This window comes from Phascolarctos cinereus, unplaced genomic scaffold, assembly GCF_003287225.1.
Source record: "Phascolarctos cinereus isolate Bilbo 61053 unplaced genomic scaffold, phaCin_HiC Scaffold_4;HRSCAF=312, whole genome shotgun sequence".
NCBI lineage: Eukaryota > Metazoa > Chordata > Mammalia > Diprotodontia > Phascolarctidae > Phascolarctos > Phascolarctos cinereus.
The window spans coordinates 349,544,727-349,565,796 of record NW_027555847.1 but is presented as its reverse complement, the minus strand read 5'-3'; the positions used below and the strand labels follow the sequence as shown (position 1 = coordinate 349,565,796).

Here is a 21,070-nt window from a genome sequence, read left to right as displayed (position 1 = left end):
TTCTTTCTCCTCTCTCTTTCCCCCCACCAGTACTTTGCTTTTGACCACTGCCTCCTTCAGTCTCTCCTCCCTTCTATTATCCCTCTACCCCCTTCCCCTTTGCCCTCACTGCTTCCTCCCTCCCCTCCATCCCCCTTCCCTTTTCTTTCCCCTTTTCCCTCCTACTGCCTATAGGGCAAGTTAGATTTCCATACCTAACTGATTATGTTATTCCCTTCTTGAGCCAAATCTGATGAGAGTAAGGTTCAAACAATGCTCACCCCCCTCCCTTCTTTCCCTCCACTGTAATAGGATTTTCTGTCTTTTCCTGTAATATAATTTACCCTTGTCTGCTTCCTCCTTTCTCAGTACATTTTCTAAGATAAGACTAATCCACTTACTTGGATCCATTTAACCCACTTGATTAGATTTTTTTTTATCATTACTTCAAAGTCAACTAATATCCACCCCCTTTATGTATACTCCTTTAACATGGTGTAATAACAATACAGTTCTCAAGAGTTGCAAGTGTCATCTTCCCTTGTAGGGATATAAACAGTCCACCCTTATTAACAACATTTTGTATCTTTTCTGTCCCATTTACCTTTTCATGTCTTTCTTGAATCTTGTACTTGAAGATCAAATTTTTTGTTGGGCTCTGGTCTTTTTATGAGGAAGGGTTGGAAGTCCCCTACTTTGTTGAATATCCATCTCCTCCCTTGAAAAATCATGCTCATTTTTGCAGGGTAGTTGATCCTTGGCTGCAATCCAAGCTCCTTTGCCTTATGGAATATCATGTTCCATCCACGCCCTGCAGTCTTTTAATGTAGAGGCTGCAAGGTCCTGTGTAATCCTGACTGTGGTTCCATGATACTTAAATTGTTTCTTTCTGGCTGCTTGAAGCACCTTCTCTTTCATCTGGTAATTTTGGAATTTTGCTATTATATTCCTTGGCGTTGTCAAATTGGGATCTCTTTCAGGTGGTGAACTGTGTATTCTTTCTATTGTTATTTTACCATCTGGTTCTAGGACTTCAGGGCTGTTTTCCTTTATGATTTCATGTAAGATACTGTCCAGGCTCTTTGTTTTCATCATGATTTTCAGGTAGTCCAATGATTTTTAAATTGTCTCTCCTGGATTGATTTTCCAGGTCGGTTGTTTTACCAATGAGGTATTTTATGTTTTCACTCATTTTTCATCTTTTTGTTTCTGTTTGACTGATTCTTGCTCTCTCATAGAGTCATTAGTTTCCATTTGTCCAATTCTAGTTTTTAACAGATTGTTTTCTTCTGTCAGTTTTTGTACTTCCTTCTTCAATTGGCCAACCGTATTTTTAAGGGATTTGTTTTCTTCAGTTTCCTTTTTTTCCAGTTTGCCAATTGTGTTTTTTAGGGAGTTGTTTTCTTCACTGTACTTTTTTTCCAATTGGCCAATTGTATTTTTGAAGGACTCTGCTACCTCTCTCATTAGACTTTTAAAATCCTTCTTGAGCTCTTCTAAGAAGGCTTTTTGGGCTTCAGACCAGTTCATATTCCCTTTTGATGTTGCAGATATGGTTTTGTTGACAATATTGTCCTCTTCAAAATTTCTGTCTTGATCTCCACTCTTCTCAAGAGTATGAATCTATGGTACGTTTCTTTTTACTCATGGTTTCTTTATTCCCTGCCTTTAAAGAGATTGAGCTCTCCTGCCGGGGAACAGAAGGCATTGACCCAAGCTTCTCATGTTGGGAGCCTAGGTCTTGGTCACTGGCTTTGTGTGCTGGGGCCCCTTACGTTGGCAATTGGAAGCTGTAGGGTTCTGGCAGCTTACCTCGTTCCAGCAAGGCTGGAACTTTCAAGCAATTCTAGGTTGCCTGCTCCTCCTTTCCTTTAGCTTTCTTCAGCTCCTCTCAGATGGGTGCTGCAAGATGTTTATCTGCCTGGGGCCCCTTGCAATGCTGCCTCCCTTGTTTCTGCTAATGCACTGGGAGATTCCTTTGTGGTAGAGTGCTGAGGCACCTGGTGGTTTTCTGAGCTGGTTTCCACTGGTTCCCCCGCCTTCACTGAGGCACTCAGAGGTCCAGGTGTTGGTGTTTGCCTGCTCTACCACCTGGGCTTCAGGATTTCTTCCTGGGCTTCTGACAGCTTACCTGGTATGGGGTTGGAATCAGCAAGGCTGGGGCTTTTGGAAGACTTTAGGTTGCTTTCTTTGGCTCCTTTCAGGTGAATGTTGCAGGGTGCTTATCTGCCTGGGGCCCTTTGTAGTGCTGCTTCCCTTATTTTTGCTGAGGCACTGGGAGACATATTTGCTGGGCTGCTGCACTACTGTTCCCCATGTTTCTTCTAGTTCAGCTGTTCCAGGGTTTTTTTTTTCTAGGGTGATATTTTCTGGGTTTTCAGAGGTTGATAGGGGAGGGTGAGAGCAACTCCCCAATGAATATTATTAAAAAAATAAAAATAAACACTGCCAAGCACCAGGAGTGAGGATGCACTGAAGATCTATATCATAAATTTTTCACGGAACTAATAATAATGTTCTGCAACAATGCTTCAGAGTACAAGAGCTAGAGTAGGGGGAAAAACAACAGAAGCTAAAATGTAAAATCAACAAGACTTCCAACACTGGAAGGTCAAAGGGGTAAGGGATTGGGGATATTGGCAAATGCACCCATTAACGTATTTGACCATACACAGGTTGCACTGAGTATAATAGTGACTGGCACATGAAATTGTCCAGTGGTTCAGGCTTAATTCATTCTTTAAAATGATTTTTAACTACACTGTCCTATTTTACATGAGATACAGTATTTGTTCTTCCCATTTGCATGCAGATTTATGCCTTTTGATTATTTCTACCACAGCTTACCCCCATCCAAAATCTACCTGCAACATCAAGTTAACAAAAAGTATCAGTGGCAAAAGAAATGCTAATGACTTTCTGAAGAATTTTCTACTTGACACCCCTAGAACACCACCTTTTCTTTCCTCTTCCCAACCAATAAAAAAAGGCAAGAAATATTTAACCACTAGATGGCATAGAAAACACATTTCTTAGGTAACTTCAAGATTTCATTGGTGTACTTTACCCTTGCTGCCAGAAATCCCAACAAGCCTTAAAATGAGAGTTCTTAACCTCTTTATGCCATGAACCCCTTTGACAAAATCTAGTGAAGACTGTGAAGCCCTTCTTAAAATGTTTTAAATGCATAAGATAAATACATGAAATTACATAGGAAATGAGTTACAATGAAATTGCTATTAAAATATTATTTTTAAAAAACAAATTCACGGACCCCAGGTTAAGACCTCTCTTTGCCTCAGGGGATAGCTTCAAGACTGACTGTGGCCCAAAATGTTCATCACCTGGTGATAAGCCTATAAAAACTTAGCTGCTCTAATCTTCAAACTAGTCTATTGCCTAGAAATGGTCTCTCAGGTGCCTTTCATCTCTAAATCCTACAGCTGTGCTAGACTGCAATCCCTCCACCCCCACCCACACTCAAAGCCCATCCAGCCCGAAATAATATCAGAGTCTCTGTTTCACTAGCAATTTCAGAAACTCCAATTTTAGAAACCTTATTGAGGGTTACTTCAATAATCATCGGAATAGGACTTCTGAAGAGATTTCTTAGGTATCAGAAAATATTATGTTAGGTTTCTAAATCTTTAAAAAAAAATTGAAATTGAATGTTATAAAACTCTAATTCCTTTATCACCATCTCCTCCACTTTCTCCCCACCTGGATGCAGTCCCTGCTTGTCTTGGCTCTGATAGTAAGCTTCTGCTTTATCTGGGCAGGCCCCAGGCATCCACCTCACTTCCAGGCCTGCTCCACATCACATCACCATAACAAACATGGGATCAGCTCCCCTTTATGTGCTAATGTCCCTTAGGAGAATGTAAGCTCCTTGAGAATAGGGCCTATCTTACTTGCTTGTATTTGTACCCTTAGGTGGCTAGTGGCACATTGGATAGAATGTCAAGCCTAAAGTCAGGAAAACATCTTCCTGAATTCAAACCTGGCCTCAGATAATTACTACCTGTGTGACCCTGGGCAAGTCACTTAGCCTGTTGGCCTCAGTTTCCTCATCTGTAAAATGAGCCAGAGAAGGAAATGGCAAACTACTCCAGTATCTTTGCCAAGAAAACCCCAAATGGCCTCATGAAAAGTTGGATCTGACTGAAATGATGACTGAACAACACAAAACTGGGATTAAAAACAGCTCCAGGGTTAGCCTTCAAACAGAAAATTCCCTGGGAATTTTTGCTTCCCAAAGGAATGAGGAGAGTGGAAGGGAGAAGTGGGATATCTTCTGTAAAGGTCACACCCTGGAAGCCAAGGCCCTTTTGCTTTTGCTACTCTTCAATCTACTTCTTGCACCCTTCTTGCCTCATTAAATAAAATTACCTTGATATAAATAAGGGACACCATGACCAGAAACACAGATATAAGAACAAGCATGAACATAAAAGGATTGAAGATTTTATTTTGTTCTACGGCACCTTGTAAATGACTGTAATACATCATTGTCTCAGTCTACCCTTTATCCAACGTAGATCTTTTTCTGCTTTTTCCTCCATGAACAAAACTAATCCTTTACCAATTTTTTTTACATGCAGTTTTGTCCTTCCTGGGTAGACTTTCCTTTAGACCTAACTACAAGTTCCTAACCATTTTATCAATCAAATCATTTTGATTTCTGATCTTTTGCTCCAAAGTGTGAGCCCCATTATTATCTTGCCCTTTCCTTCTCTCGCCTTCACCCCAAATTGGTATGGCATAATTTAATAAATACATTCTCGATTCAGTCAAACAGATCACAAGAAGCAAGTAATGACCAAAAGCAGATATTTAAAACAGATTTCAGATTAACTAAATAATTCATGGTACATTAACAATTTAAAATTAGCAATTTGCAAGAGAAAGAGAGAAGCAGAAAGAGAAAGAGACAAAAATGAAAGAGAGACAGAGATAGAGAGAACATAAGCTGCTTGAGACAGTGGAGAGAACATCGGATTTAGAATCCGAGGACTCTGAGGCCAAATCCTGTTCTAACACTTATTAGCCATGGAACCTTGGACAAATTAATTAACCTCTATGGGCATCTATTTCCTCTAACTTTTGATGGAGTTAGACTAAATGATCTCTTAGGTCCCTTCTTGCTCTAAATGTGTGATCCTTTGGTCATACGAAGGAAGAACTGACCCAAACCCTTTTCATCTAAAATTTAATAGAGAACTACATATCCTAATGTTAACAGTAAATTTCAAGTTTGTTTTTTTTTAAGAAACAAAATCTTCCCAAAACTGAGGTTACTTATTTTGAAAGCCCCTCCTGCTATGATTTTAACTGTGTCCAATGAGCCTCAAAACAACAAAAGAAATGAATCCAGCTAAGTGGAACCCCCACACTACTTCTGGTCCCCTGATATGTCACATTTACTTTCTATCAAAGGGTCTCATTTTTTTACATTTTTATTATAATTTTGTTAAATTATAATCCAATAATTTATCAATAACTTTCAAACTGGTTGCTGAGGACACTTACCCTGCATTATTACTGACTGCCGTTAGTCCTTTTACTCCAGTCTTCAATAAAGCTCCTATGAGGTTCTCTGGAATTCCACAGAGCCCAAAACCTATAGTATTCCCAAAAGAATAAGCAAAGTGTCAGAAAGGGACATTTTTTTTGGGTGAGAGTAACACTTACCACTTAAATTTCCTTCTTATTTAAAATGACTTTGTAAATGGGAAAGGGAAAGGAAAAACTACTAAATATGTTAGGCCTGACTGAATTATAGTCCTGTTTTAGTTCATGTAAAGCTGAAAGAAAAAACTCTCTATTCAGAGAGCTTTGATCTATAATGCAATACTTGTGATAACTGACAAGTCATAAGATACATCTTCTATTTCCATTGTTTTTAGATTGTTATCTTATGTTATCCCATGTGGCTGGTTACAAGAGGCAGCCTGGGTAGCAGATAGACTGTCTGCCTTGGATTCAGGAAGACCTGAGTTCAAGTCATGCCTCCCAACACTTACATAAATTCCTTGAAGGCAGAGACTGTTTCCCCTTATCTTTGTATCCCCAAGACCTAGAGCAGGATAAGTACTTACTAAAAGCTTGTTAGGGTAACTAGGTGGTGCAGTAGATATAGTGCAGGGCCTGTAGTCAGGAAGACTCATCTTCTTGAGTTCAAATCCAGCCTTAGACATTTAGTAGTTGTGTGACCCTGTGCAAGTGACTTAAACCTGTTGGCCTCAGTCTCCTCCTCTGTAAAATGAGCTGGAGAAGGAAATAGCAAACCACCCCAGTATCTCTGCCAAGAAAACCCCTAACAGGGTCACAGAGAATCAGACACCACTGAAAACAACTGAACAACAAACCAAACCCAGGTAAAAACTAAGACACCAAGTCAGGTACTGTGAGGAACACAAAAAAGACAAGGGCCCCGGCCTTCTGGAGCTTAGCTGCTAAGAAGGCAGAAAAGATAAGTACACAAATAGCTATGATAAAGGGCAGAATGTAGACATACAATGAAAGGAATACAAAATGCTATGAGGATTAGAAGAGAGAAATGTCATTTCTTCCTGGAATTAGTGAAAGCTTATTCATGCTTTTTCTAAAATAGAACAGTACCTCAGTTTCTAAAAGGAAGGAACTGGACCAAAATTATCTGAGAGGTTTCTTCAAGTTCTAAAAGTCTTAGCATATAGCTTGTAAAATGTTTTAGCCTACTTTATTAAGACTACTATCAGCAATACCAAGACAATTAAAAGTTGAGTTTTCCATCACAACAAAAAGGAATCAGAAGAAAGGACAAGTAAATATACATATGTGTGTGTATATATGTATATACACACACACAAATTTTATTTATATAAATATATGCATATGTGTGTATTTATCTATGTATATGTGTGTGAGTGTGTGTATATGGAGAGAGAGAGAGAGAGAGAGAGACAGAGAGAATTAAACATGGCTATACTTCCAACAAAAGAGAACCAGAAAAATACAAGTTCTATTTCAGGAGTCAGCACACTGTAATGGCTAAAAAAGCTGACCTTGAAGCCAGGAAGACCTGGGTTCAACAAGTCCCCCCCTTACATATGATCCTGGAAAAGACCCTTCACCTCTAAGTGACTGAGCGAGCAGCTCTCCAACATGACAGGTTATAGAGAAGGTGCTGACCCACACTGGGTGCTTCCTCATTCAGGAAGTCCCCATACCAAAGGAATCACAGTCTAGAAGCGTCACTCCCCCTACTTTGGGGTTGTTCTTTGATTGTGAACTTGGTTGAACCTGAACAGTGGTAACGCCACACAATTCCACCACTGATGCTGCTGTGTTCCGCTCCCTGAAAAACAAGATGGGTCCACTCCTACATGCTGAAAAGAAGTGGAATTACTCACCACCGACTAGGATTGTAGATCCATCTGGGATGTCTTTGACTGCTGCCACTGGATCATCATAAAATCGAGTGTGATGGCAAGTGCTGGTGGAAAAGTAGCCACCACAACCCTAGGAAGAGAAAACAAGGTCAAAAGGAATCATGAGAATCTGGAGGCAACTGTACTGTATACAAGATAAGTAGGCACGTAAAGTGATTTTTCATTTTTCATAGACACTATTTACCTATACAAACATGCAAGGGATTTGTGTTTTTAACAGCGTACCAACTTCCTACTCCAATGCAGAACATAATGCTGCTATTTACCTAGAATACACTTAGTGAGGATGCATTATATTTGGGGAGTCAGCACAGCAAGTAGATGTAGTAGTACCTTGTACACAGCAGGCACTTCAAAAATGTTTACTGACTGAATGACTAGAGTGCTGAGCTTGGAGTCGGACAGGAAGACCATTGTTCGAAGCCTGTTTTTGACTCTTCTAGCTCAATGACCACAGCCAAGTCACTTAATCTGTGTGTCAGATCAGTTAATGTTATATTAGTCAGTATGCATTATTACATATATCATCATATTCAAAGAGGAAAGTTGGCTACACCTTTTGTCCATGTTTCTGAAATAAAATATTTTGATGATGATGACAATAACCATAATAATAATAGCTAACATTTACACAGCACCTACCATGTGGCACTGTGCTAAAAGCTTTAAATATATTACCCTACACACTTCAACTGAGTCTGACAGTATACACAACATACCATACCCATCTGTCCCTCACCTCTGCAAAGAAGAGAGAGAGGTACATTGCCTCAACTTTTACTGGGGTTAAGTTTGGTCACAGTTATTTTTTCGTTCTTTTCATTCATGTTGCTGTAGTCATAATATATAGCATATTAAGCACCTGCTAAGAACTTTACCATATTTTCCTCATTTGATCCTCACAGTAACCATGCAATATAGCTGCTATTATCATCCTCACTTTACAGAAGAGGAAACTGAGGCAAACAGAGGTTAAGTGACTTGCCCTGAATCACACGGCTGAGACCATATTTGAACTCAGGTCTTCTTGTCTGCAGGCCCAGTGCCACCCTAGCTACTCATAATCAAGATTCACTTTACTGAATCCCATACACATAGAACTTTTATAAACCCCTTTCATAAAGCAGCAATGATTTGCATTTTTATATTAAAAAGATAATAATGCTGCATACCTATTAAGAGAATTAATTTAAAAAAGTATTTTCCCCAGGAGTGAAAATAGATTTGTACATTTTACCTCCACCTCCACACATGTTGGAAAGCCAGAGGTGCCAAGAAGCTGTCTCAATTCAAATTAAGGTAAAGTGAGGCACAAAGTTCTGAGCACATTCAATTTATTGGTACAGCTAGCAATAACCAATAAAAGGGGGTCTCTCAACTCCTCAGTCATTCAAAAGACCATGAGGTAGGGCTTATGAGCCTTCATATAGTTTTAGGTAGTACAAGACAACAAAGGACAGGAAGCATAAAACAATATGATTAGTTACAAAGTCTGAAGTACCATAGATGATGGAAAAATAATATGATTAGATGAAAGTCAGGAATGCAGGGCTAACAACAACCCCTGCTTTTATCTTGTTGCTTTGGAAAGTTCATCAATGGTGTCCACCTGCTGGGACAACTGTCTTCTTGAAGCACAGCAAGCGTTGCAGAGATAACAGACTTCCAGCTGCCCACCTTCATCTTTCAACACACACACACAAGTGAATGTAGACAAATTATAAAGATTAAACATATATGGATGGGGTGTACTGATTTCTTCCTCTTCTTTTCTTTTTCCTTTTTTTCTCTTTAAGAAATATTATTCATTATATAGGATGGCTCTGGGAAGGAGAAGATGAGGGGATGCTGAGAAAAACTGATGATATAAAAAATAAAACACATCAATGAAAATGACTTGGAAAAAAATAAAAAAGAAAGCAAGAGGTGTAATCTGTCTTAAAACCAACTGACAGAGTAAAGTTAACTAGTCTTCACAAAAGATAAACCATATATCCTTGACCTTATAAGTATCATGCTCTAACCAGCTGAGTGCATTACCCCCAGGGACATGTTGAGAACAGCAAACAAAACCAATTTTACATAGCAAGAGCAATGATCTGAAAAAAGGGAACATACAAGACAGCCTCTACATTCTGTAAGAATGCTTTTCCTCCACAATCAGACTGCATTGCTATGTGGGTTAAAGGCTTAGACAAAGAGGGAAAGTTTACAGACTTGGAATCACTGAATATTAGAGATGGAAGTGACCTGGGAGGTCTTGCAGACCTTTTCTTTTATAAATAAGAAAACTCAGAAATTAAGTTATTTGCCTTGACCCAAAATCATGTAGCTCATCTGTATGTGACATGCATGTAGACAAGGGCCTATGGTGCTACCAAAGGACAATCAGATGCCCCTGCTGGATACATCCACACAGCTGTTTGGGGGTCACCAGGGCAAAAGACAAGAGACAAGAGGAATTCACACTCCATTCTAAAGGATTCATCATGGTCTTACATAAGTTGCAGACAGGGTGAAGTGATGGACCAAAAACTGGAGCAGAATCAGAAGACCTGCCTTTGAATCCCAGGCTTTGCCTCTTAATGGAGTATGGGACCTTGGGCAAGTCATTTAATGTCTCAGGGTCTGAGTTACCTCATCCATAAAAGAAGGGGGCTGAGAGACTTCTAAGGTCACTTCCATTTCCAACATTCAGTGATTCTGAGTCTATAAATGTTTCTTCTTCCCTTGTGCTTTCATTATAAAATGTGGGAGAAAAGGAGTGGTACACGTTCTGACATCCTATATTAGGATGGAAAAATTAGGGACCAAAAGACAAGCGTGAAGTTGTCCAAGTCCTACAAAGTTTGAATTCCTGCCCTGAAATTACTGGTAAATATTCCATTCAAGAAATCTCATTTAGCATTCTGATATATACCTGTAAATATACACTCCCTCTTGCAATTCAGGATCCTAGATTTGAAGCTCAGAGAAACCTTAGAGGTCACCAAGTCCAATCCCCTCATTTAGACAGTATTTTGTTCTAGTGAGCTGTTTCTACCCCGCCCCCTTACGTTTAATTGTTTGTTCCAAGGGATGGTTTGCTAGATTGTGGCATGGGGGAGAGACATATTCTGGAATGAATAGGAAACAGAAACAAAAATATCAATAAAAATTGAATAAATGGATTGACATCTATGGCATTAAGAAGATTAAATAGCTTTTATTCCATAGTAAAAATTAGTTAATTGTAAATAGTGGCATACGTGCCAGATATGGAGTTGGTCTTTTTTTTTTTAACATTCCGTGGGGAGGTGGCATAAATACTTGTAAAAAGAAATAAACTTAAAAGGGGGAAGGAAGATTGGCACAGTCATGAACCCTATTCTCAGGTCTCCCGGTTCTTCAATTTAGGATCAGAGATCTTGACCTAGAAGGGAACTGTGATGCCATTTATTCGACCCTATCCTTTTCCAGAAAGCAAAGTGAGGCATGAGAGGGTTTCCTCCATGACTAGAAGGATGATCTGCAAGATCCCTTCCAGTTATAAATTCTAAGAGCCAATGAAGAATCGGTGAAGGATGCTTAATTTAAATTTAAAAATTAAGCATGTTGCATAAGTTGGGCATCTAATATGTACTGGGAACTACGTGTTTAAAGTAGAAGAGATATATATAAAAGGTATTTTCCTGACCTCAAAGAGCAGAAAATCTAGTTGTAATACAAACTGTCTACCATCATTTCATCCGTAATTATACAATACTTAAGTGTTATGTTACTAGCATAAGCCAACCATCAATTATTAATTAAGCACTTTTTAAGCATCTAATGCGTGCTACTCACTAGGGCTAGAAGTAGGAGGGATTCTATGAGAGCAGAAGAGAGGGCATTCCAGTCACTGAGGACAGCAAATTTAAACACAGAGTGACAGAGGAATGGAGAACCATTTTATTAGCTAAAAAAAAAAAATTCTACACAGTACAATTACAGAATTTTTAGTTATAAGGGATTTTTATTTTCTAGCTACCTCAAGGGTTATTAAAGAAAGCTTCATAAGCTTTAAGGGGATAAATAAAGATGATTTATTATCATCATTATTACTAATATCTAAGCACCTCATTTTGGATAAAGGGCCACTGAGCTTTCAAGTGATCTGACCAAAGTCAAACAGCTAATTATTGATAGAGCCAGAACTAGACAGAACCCAGGTCTCACAGATTCCAAGCCAGTGGTCTTTTCACTATGCATTTGTAAATTAATGCAATATACCTCAAATGTCCAGCAAAAATGAGGCAGTATCTTCTCTATGAAAGGATTGTTTCAGCTATCAAGCAACATTCACCATATGTAATAACAAAAATTCTGTGATGATGAAATATCAGGATAATCGTAATTTTTACCTCAAATTGAACTCTACTAAAATTTTTTTTAAAAAAGGTCATCAGGTGACATGAAGCTTGGTGGTACCAGTTGCCTTTACCTGCTCCATTCTCTGCTCTAAGTTTTATGCCTAATTATACACTCCCTTGGGGAAGCTGCCTTTAGAACGATTCTTTAGAAAGGATATTAGCATTGTCATTACTACTGTTGTTAAAAGAAGTCCACTAACTTCACTGGTCAAAATCAAAACAACAAATATCTATCGCAGCCTATTATGTGCATGACACCTGTTGGGCACAAAAAAAAATTGGTAATCTCTTCCCATTTCCCTTTTAAGGAAGACGATCTCATTTACTGTGCAAGCCCCAGCTCGGTCATTTAAGGTCAAGTGAACTTTGAGACATAACAAACTTTAGCTGATCTTGGATTTCTGATTAGACAAGATGGGGAGAGAGACGGAGGAAGAGGGGAGACAGCGAGTAGAGGAGAAGAGAAGGAAGAAGACAGGAGGGAAAGAGAGACGGGGGGGGCAAAAGGGGAATGGAGCAAGGGTCGAGAGAGGAAGAAAGAAGAAATGATAAGAGGAGGGAGAGAGGTGGGGAAAAAGGAGGAGAGGGGTAAAGGAGGAAAAAAGAGAAAGGAGAGAAAAAGAAAGGGAAAAAGAGGGGGAGGGAAAGAGAGGGGAAAGACTCGGGGCAGGACTCAGAGAAGAGCAGCAGATGTTAAGAACTGGCTGGTATGGAAACTTAGAAATGAGGCTGGGTTTTCCTACTGCCTCCAACAGTCTAAGTAAAACAGGCAAATAATCGAATAAAGTGTTGATCAGAACGGGTTTGAGACCCAACCATTCCTGCCCCACCCCTACCCCCAAGAAACCCACTCACACAGGAATAACGTCTCACTGGAGCCCTTCTTGTATACCTAGGAGCATGGGAGGGATGGGAAGAGAAGAAAGAGCAAAAGGAACCCAAATTTTCTGCTCCTGGAGGCCCCTCCCCCGCAAAAAGTCTCATAAAGTGAAAGCCGCCCTGCCCAGGACCAACGCAGCTATTAGACGCCGGACTCCAGCGTTCTCCAGACCGCCACGTTAGCGGCAAGATCTGGCATCACCACTCCGAAACGAGATGGAAGAATTCCTAAGCATCAACTCCGGCAACTCCCCCTTTTTTCCCCTCCCCGGCGTGTCCTAAGCGCACGCCCCACAAGCAATACGCACCCCCCGCCCCTCCCACAAGCATAAGTTTGTTTTTCCTCAAGATAAGGGAGCTAGAGCGTGCCAACCGCCTCCCGCTGTGGGAATGTTCCCCCGGCTAACCTGCTCGGGGACCCAGATGCAGCACGCCACCCCGGCCCGGAACCTTACCCGTGCCCTCGTCCCATCCGCGTCTCCCCATGATACAGAGACACACACACACACACACACACACACACACACACACACACACACACGCGCGCGCGCGCGCACACACACACACACACACTGCTCCCTCCTCTTCGGCTGGCACCCTCCTCTCTTCCAGGCGCGCCCCAGCTTGCCAAGCGCTCCCATCCAGGGCGGGCCACTGGGGAGCGCAGGAGCGGGCTGCAAGCCAGGTGAAAGGGGCCCTGGAAAAGCCCTCCGCCAACTGCGGGGGGCCAGGCATACTGTACCCCCGGCCACACACACCCCAAAGCCACCCTCCCAGCCGTCTTTTCCTTTCCCATCCTATCTCCCAGGTCCGGGAGCTCCCTCCAAGCAGCTGCACCCAGTGGTTCGGGGCCAGAACAGAGAAGGGGTGGAATAGGCAAAAGCAACATGTGCTAAAGATTGGCAGAGGCACCGACGCTACAAACGGGGCCGGGGTCCCGCCGCCACCCTAAGTTCCACCTCCGGGATGGAAAGGTGGAGAGGAGAGGACAGCGGGGGCACAACTCCGGGGGCTCCCCGACTCGGGCCCTCTTAGACGTCTTTACCTTGGCTAGGGCGGGTCCGCTCCGGGAGCCCTTGGCTCCAGGGAAGAAGATGCTGAGTCTGAGCCCCGAGGAGAGGAGTTTGTAAGCCGCCATCTTCAGGATGGTTACAAGCCCGGAAGGATGAAAGGTGCAAGGGCACCTGAGTGTAAACGCTCCTTCGAAAGTGGCACTGGCACCGATTCAGCAGCTCCCGAGAAACGCTGCGCCTCGGCTATCACCGCAGGAGGGGCACAGTGGAGAGGAAGGAGTGTCTGCAGGCTGGAAGCTCTACCCCTGGCATGACGCTGGGACGTCCTCTTTAACCCTCTGGCGCCCTTACTGAGGCCGAAGGGGCGGGGCGAGGAGTCCCCCAGGAATGGAGGCGAGGGTGGGAGGGCTTCAAAGCTGCTCTGCACTTGAGAGTGGAAGAGAACTCAGATGACTTCGTTTCCCGGCGTTCCGGGGGCAGTAGGGTTGTGAGGTACCCAGGCTGTTTGTTTAGCCCGGTCCCGTCTTGTTGCAAGTGTTAGGGACTAAAAGGGTCAGAGTCCCCGCCAAAGTAATGAACTTAGATAAGTGCTTGCCAGGGAATTCGGTAGCAGCATCCACCACGAATGTAAGAAAGCTGCTCTTGCAGATCTTGTTTTCTTGCTGAGATTCCACCCCTCTTAGAGCAAGCCGGCCGGCTGCCCTTCCTCGTTGAGATCCCCGCACGCTAGTGTAAGAGCATAAGGATGGGGGCTGCGGGGTCTTCATCCTCCCAACCTGCAGGGGGCTGGATTAAAACTACTAATAGACTGTTTCTTCTGATAAAATATACTTTTTTTCCCCTAAAACTAAAATAAAATATTAACTTGTCCCTCCCTCTACTTCCCTAACCCTAGGACTGTGGTATCAAATTCATATAAAAACGTGGGCGGGACACTAAACCTCACCAAAGATCCAGAGGGTAGTCTCTGGACCATTTACTGACAACAATCTTGTATTGTATTTCTGTTTAGTTAGTTAAACGTTTCCCAACTAGGTTTTAATCTGTTAAGGGCTGTGCACTCAATCACCAAGTGGTGTGTTTGACACCTCTGGTCTAACCATAGGTTGGACAAGGCTAAGGTCAAAAATGACCAAGACTGGAGTCCTTTAAAACTAGAACCCTGTTGGGAAATTTCTCTGCAAACCTGGACTTGAACTATAGCTGGGCTTTCTAGTTGTTTTCGGTGGTAACTTTAGGGAAGGGGGAAAAAAATGCTGCTTCATACTATCTGTTCTCACCTTGGGACCACAGATTTAGATCTGGACCTCAGAGGTCACTATCTCCAAGCCTCATCAATTAATAGATAAGGAAAACAAAGACCCAAAGAAGAGGTTAAATGATTTGCCCAAGGTCACAAAATTGGGATTTGAATCCAGATCCTCTGATTCTAAGTTTATTACTCTTTCTTCCTCCCCAAGAAGTCTCCCAAATACCCTGAACTTTTGATTATAAGTACTCACTTTCTGGCACCTTCCTAAAGCATTCAGGGAATTATGGGAAACAAAAAGTGGCCCATCCAGGCCCACCACCATTAAAGCACCTGCTTTTTTCAGAGTGTCTCAATATTATTGTTGTTGTGTGACCTCATTTGGATTTATGTGAGGGAGGGCTGTGGAAAGTCACCAGCCTCACTTTCTCCTCTAGAATCATCTAGGTCCAGTGGCCAGATATAGATCAGGATGACTGGAGATAAGCTTGGATGCTGTGGGAGACCTTGTCCTTTTTAAAGGCATTCTCTGCCTTCTTTCTTTCTTACCTAGCCTTCACATGGTTAAGTATGAAATGAAAAACAGGAAGAGGAAGAGAAGGGGGAGGGAGGAGGGGAAAGGTTAAGTAGAGGAAGATAGGATGTGTAGGATGCTATGATAGTTTGGAGGGTTTTTTAATGGCTTGTATTTATTTGGTTAAATATTTCCCAATTACATGTAAAATTTTGTAATAATATTTTATTTCCCAAATTACGTGTAAAAATCATTTTAGCATTCATTTTTTAAAATTTTGAGTTCCATATTCTCTTCCTCCTTCCCACTTCTTCCCCCTCCTTGAGAAGGCAAACTATTTGATATCAGTTATACATGTGAAGTCATGCAAAGAGTATTTCCATATTAGCCATGTAGATTACACAAATAAAGCAATAAAAATGGAGTTTAAAAAGTATGCTTTTTTATGGGAAAATCTCTTAACCTCTCTGAGACTGTTTCCACATCAGTAATTTAGGGATAATATTTGAGGGGAAGAGATAGGGAATAAACATTTATATAGTGTCTATTATGTTGTCAGGCACTGTACTTTTTCAAATATTACCTCATTTCATCCTTAGAACCACCCTACAAGGTAGTTGTTATTTTCCCCATTTTACACTTGAGGAAAGTGAGGCAGCCACAGGTTAAGAGACTTAATCACAAAGTTAATAAGTGTGTGGGGCTGGATTTGAACTCAGAACTTTCTGATTTTAGGCCCAGTACTCTATCCACCTGAGATACCTACTCACAGAATTGTCATTAGATTCTAAGAAGATAGTGCATATAAAGCCCTTTGTAAACTTTAAAAATGCTAAACAGATGTCAGGTATTATTTGGGTTTTATCTCTAAAAAAGCTAAAAATTTTAGAAAAGGACTACAGAGGGCATCTAGTTCTAGCCTCTGATATTATAGGTAAGGAAACTGAGGCCCAGAGAGGTCCAGTGACTTGCCCAAGACGAAACAGATAATGAATGGCAGAGGCAAGATTCAAACCCAGGTCTAACTCCAAATCCCACATTTTTTCAACTATTCTTGGTTAAAATAGTTACATTTTCCAATTTCAGCTGCTCTAGTGACTGTGATTCATGCATATGAATGTATTGGCAGCTGGGGAATTTTGTCTTGATAAATCATCTGATAATATTTACTTTTCAGGGCAGCTTGGTAAAGTAGAAAAGTAATGGCTCTGGATCTGGAGGGCCTGGGTTCAAATCCTACCTTGGATACTACCTATGTTCTGCATTCTCCGTGCCTCAGGCTTCTTGTTTGTAAAATGGGAGAGAGGCAGATTAGTTGACTTCTGAGGTCCTTTCAAGCTCTGAATTTATGATCCTAGGATCTTAACAGTACTTCCTTTATTGTGTTGTACTCATATGTCTAAGAAAAGGATGTCACATATTTTGGTATGACTTTTGGTCAGTCAACAAACATTTGATGAGACCTGTCTCCTTCAATCAATCAACAAACAGTCAGCCAATAAACATTTATTAAGCCCCTGCTCAGAAGCAGCTAGGTGGCAAAGTGGATAGAGCACTGGGTTTATAATCAGGAAGACTCATCTTTTTGAATACAAATCCTGCCTCACATACTTACTATGTAATCCTGGGTGAGTCACTTAACCCTATTTGCCTCAGTTCCCCCATCTGTAAAATGAGCTGGAGAAAGAAAGGGCAAACCATTCTATGTCTTTGCCAAGAAAACCCCAAATGGGGTCACAGAGAGAGAGGCAAAAAAGATGTAAATACACAAAAATGACATAGTATCTACTCATGGAGAGCTTACATTCTAATGATCTATGCATCAGGATCTCTTCACACTTCTCTACCGAAGTCAGCTCCCCCAATTTTAAGCTCTTAGTTTCTCAAATTTGCCCAAGTAAATGAATGGGAACAGAAAAGTCATGAGCAATCATGGTAAGGGCAGCGTCAGCCGTATTTCCCGAACATTTTATTTGTTACTCAGGCAGCCAGGACTAACAGTTGTTACAGGACTGTGCCTGGAATCAAGAAGACTCGAGTTCAAATGTGACCTCGGACACTTATTAGTTGTGTGACATTTAACTTGTTTGCCTCAGTTTCTTCAACTGTAAAATGAGGATAATAACAGCACCTATCTGGAAGAGCTGTTTTAAAGACCAAATGAGATAATATTTGTAACAAAAGTTTTTAGTACAGTGCCTGACACACAGTAGGCATGTATAAATATATGTGTATATCGATATAAATGCTTATTAGGGTATATAAATGCTTATTCCCTTTCCTTTCTCTATTCAGTCTGATATCCATGTATGAGGAAAATTTTTCTAATAATTAGAACTATTCAAAGTAAAATCTGTGGAGAGAACAGATTCCACTCTCCATTGACTCCTACAATAAACAAAAAAGATCACCTGTTTGGTATGTTGTAGGGTATTTGTATTGGGGTGTGGCTTGGACTGGGGCAACCAGGTGAGTCAGTGGATAGAGTTCAGGGCCTGGAGTCAGGAAGATTCGTCTTCCTGAGTTCAAATCTGGTATCAGGACACTAGCATCTGTGTGACCCTGGGTAGGTCACTTCACCCTGTTTGCCTCTGTTTCCTCATCGGTGAAATGAGCTGGAGAAGGAAGTGGCAAACCACTCCAGTATTTTTGCCAAGAAAATCTCAAATGGAGTCACAAAGAATTGGACATGACAGAAAACCACTGAACTGAACTGTGGCTTGGACTAAATGGTCTCTTCCAATTCTGTGATAAAGAGGCAGAGCTCCAGACCTGGAGACTGGAAGAACTGAGTTCAAATCTGTGGCCTTAGATACTTCCTAGCTATATAACCCTAAGAAGTCACTTAACTTCTGTCTATTTCAGTTTCCTCATCTGCAAAATAAGGATAACAATACCCCGTATCTCCCATTGTTGTTGTGAGGGAAAAAAAGTTAATATTTTTAAAGTGCCAGGGGCAGCTAAGTGGCACAATGGATAGAGCACTGGCCCTGAAGTCAGGAGGACCTGAGTTCAAATCCAGCCTCAGACCAACACTTGACACTTACTAGCTGTGTGACCTTGGGCAAGTCACTTAACCCCAACTGCCCTTAAAAAAATATATATATATATATTTGTAAAGTGCCTTTGTAAACCTTAAAGTGTTATATAAACACTAGTTATTGTTATTATACTCATTTCTCTGGGAAAGCTACTTACAAGGGAGTTGAATTTCTCACTTCATTTTCTTTAGAAGATTTAATATCAGATAGTTTCCCACTTCTTTTATTGCAATGGGTCTGGGACAAGCCTTTGAACACCTGTTTGTAAAACACAACCAGAGAACGCACGGCATTTTTAACAAAGCGAAAAGTAGTTTATTTTTTTAATTTTTAATTTTTTTTTTGGTGGGGCAATTGGGGTTAAGTGACTTGCCCAGGGTCATACAGCTAGTAAGTGTCAAGTATCTGGTCTGAGACTAGATTTGAACTCAGGTCCTCTTGAGCCAGTGCAGATGTTCTATCCACTGTGCCATCTAGCTGCCCCTCAAAGTGAAAAGTTTTAAAAGTCATGTGGGTCAGAAAGAAAGAATAAAAGCATGCCTTACTTTACACAATAGATTTATCCCTGAAAAGTCATATGCAGAAGTTTTATGAGTCTAATGAGGATATTTCAAGGATATTAGAATAATTTTTCCAGTGAATCATTTTGTAAACCCAAAAATTATTTTGTAACGAAAATAATTATCTCATAAGTGTATCTGTTTTGCAAGTTCACATTTTTATATAGTACTTATCACATAAAAGATAATCCATAAATATTTTTGTTAGACATAGTGATTTAGACACCAGAGGGTCAATGATGAAGCATGCCACCCACCCCCTAACTAAGGAGTAGTGGATTCAAGGTGCAGAATGAGATAAGCATTTTTGGACATAGAAGTTGTGTATTATGTTTTTAATTGACTTCACATAGTTAAGAGGACTATGTTTTAGGAGGCTTTTTTTTTTCCAGTGAGGGGAAGAGTTAGGAAAGAGAGAGAAACTAATAAGAGGCAGTTAGGTAGTGTAATAAATAGAGTACAAAACTTGGAGTCAGAAGGCTTTTATTTAACTGCCTCAGACACTTATTAGCTGTGTGACCCTAGGCAAGTCACTTGACCTCTGACTCAGTTTCCATATATGTAAAATAAGGATAATAATAACACTTACTCCACAGGGATGTAGTGAGGAGCAAATGAAATAATATGTGTAAAAGTACTGCAAACCTCAGAGCACAATGTAAATGCTAGCCATTACTAGTGATAGTGTTAATGAAAAAAGAGGAACAAAAGAGAGACATTTAAGCATTTAATAAACATAAAAGAGAAGAAAAGGAAGTTCAAAAAGAAATAGACAATCAGAACAGCTTTGAAAGTATATTAAATTTATTATGTATATATAACATAGTTTTAAAGCAAGCTCTACATAATATAGGTTTGCAGCTCCCATATTATCTTTTTTTCCTGCTTTGTATGGGGAAATGTTCTCTTTTTGTGTTTGTAAAGTTCAGAAGAAAAAAATAGGGAAAAAAAGGGTTTCAGCAGAGATCACTACACAGAAATACTGAAAGAAGGGTTAGCTTTGAGGATAGAAGTAAGGCATTATGATAAGTTGACAAACAAGTCCAAAGGGAAAGGAATAGAAGGAATAAATACAGAATAATCTTCCAGTCACTTAATCTCTTGGCCTCATTTGTAAAATGAGGAGGATGGATTGATGATCTCTGAGGATCCTTCCAGCTCTATTAACCAATAAGACAGAGAAACACAGGAAAACCTAGAAGACTTTATGTGGCATACTTGAGATATTATATGATGTTATCAATACCTAAAAGGTAAATATTGAAAGATCCTTATTTAATATTTAATTAATATTTAATTAATTTAATTAATTAATATTTAATATTTAAAGTACAGTTGAACTGCAAAGGGTGAAAAAAAATAGATTGCAAACTCCTTGGGGGCAGAGATTATGTTCACATCCCCTTGTCTAGAATAATGCCCCATAGTTAGTAGGCACTTAATTATACCAAGTCACAGAATCAACTGAAAAACCAACATATTAAATTATAACCATCAAGCAAATTTTAGAGTGTTCTAGGGTCAGAATAACCCATTGGGTAGACTAGCCCAGTACAAATGATCCATTCTCACCCTGTTCCACACAGTTGGCAGCTATGCTGAGTCACTCCCAAATCCGGTCCAAGACCCATTGTTTTTCATCTAAGGCTTTTCACGACTACCATTTATGATTAGGATTAGGGTCCAGGAGGAATAATGGGTGGGAGAGAGTGGATGGGTTGGTAGGTAGGTAAAGTAAAAGGAAATGATGGATGTGTTGACAGGTACAAAAATTAGTCTAAGAATTTAGCACTGATCAGAATAAAGCAACAGTCTCCACACTGGTGCTTTATTAGTGACAATTTTCTTAACAGGCACCATTTTTATTTAGTATTTTCAAAAAATAGCAACTTCCTCATTGCCCATTCTGTTTTTAATTAAGCATTCACCATGCAGGACAGTGAAATAATACCCTAAAACTATCCACTGCTACTAAAGGATCATTAACATTGTAGTGGCAGCTAAGTGGTGT

General features: G+C 40.5%; 1 protein-coding gene across 2 annotated transcripts in view; it reads right to left on the bottom strand.

The window, feature by feature from the left end:
• OXCT1 (3-oxoacid CoA-transferase 1) overlaps window positions 1-14,141 on the bottom strand; it is a 174,545-nt gene extending 160,404 nt beyond the window's left edge. Inside the window, exons 1-3 of one of the 2 annotated variants that reach the window (XR_013486150.1) lie at window positions 13,728-14,141; window positions 7,374-7,482; window positions 5,509-5,599 (exon numbers count right to left, since the gene is read on the bottom strand). Coding sequence is in view for 1 of the 2 variants with exons in the window: in XM_020996361.2 (XP_020852020.1) it covers window positions 5,509-5,599; window positions 7,374-7,482; window positions 13,728-13,820 (293 nt within the window). In the remaining variant the exon portion in view is untranslated. The remainder of the gene's footprint in view (window positions 1-5,508; window positions 5,600-7,373; window positions 7,483-13,727) is intronic. The other variant, XM_020996361.2, reaches the window with a different exon arrangement.
• Window positions 14,142-21,070: the final 6,929 nt, after the last annotated feature.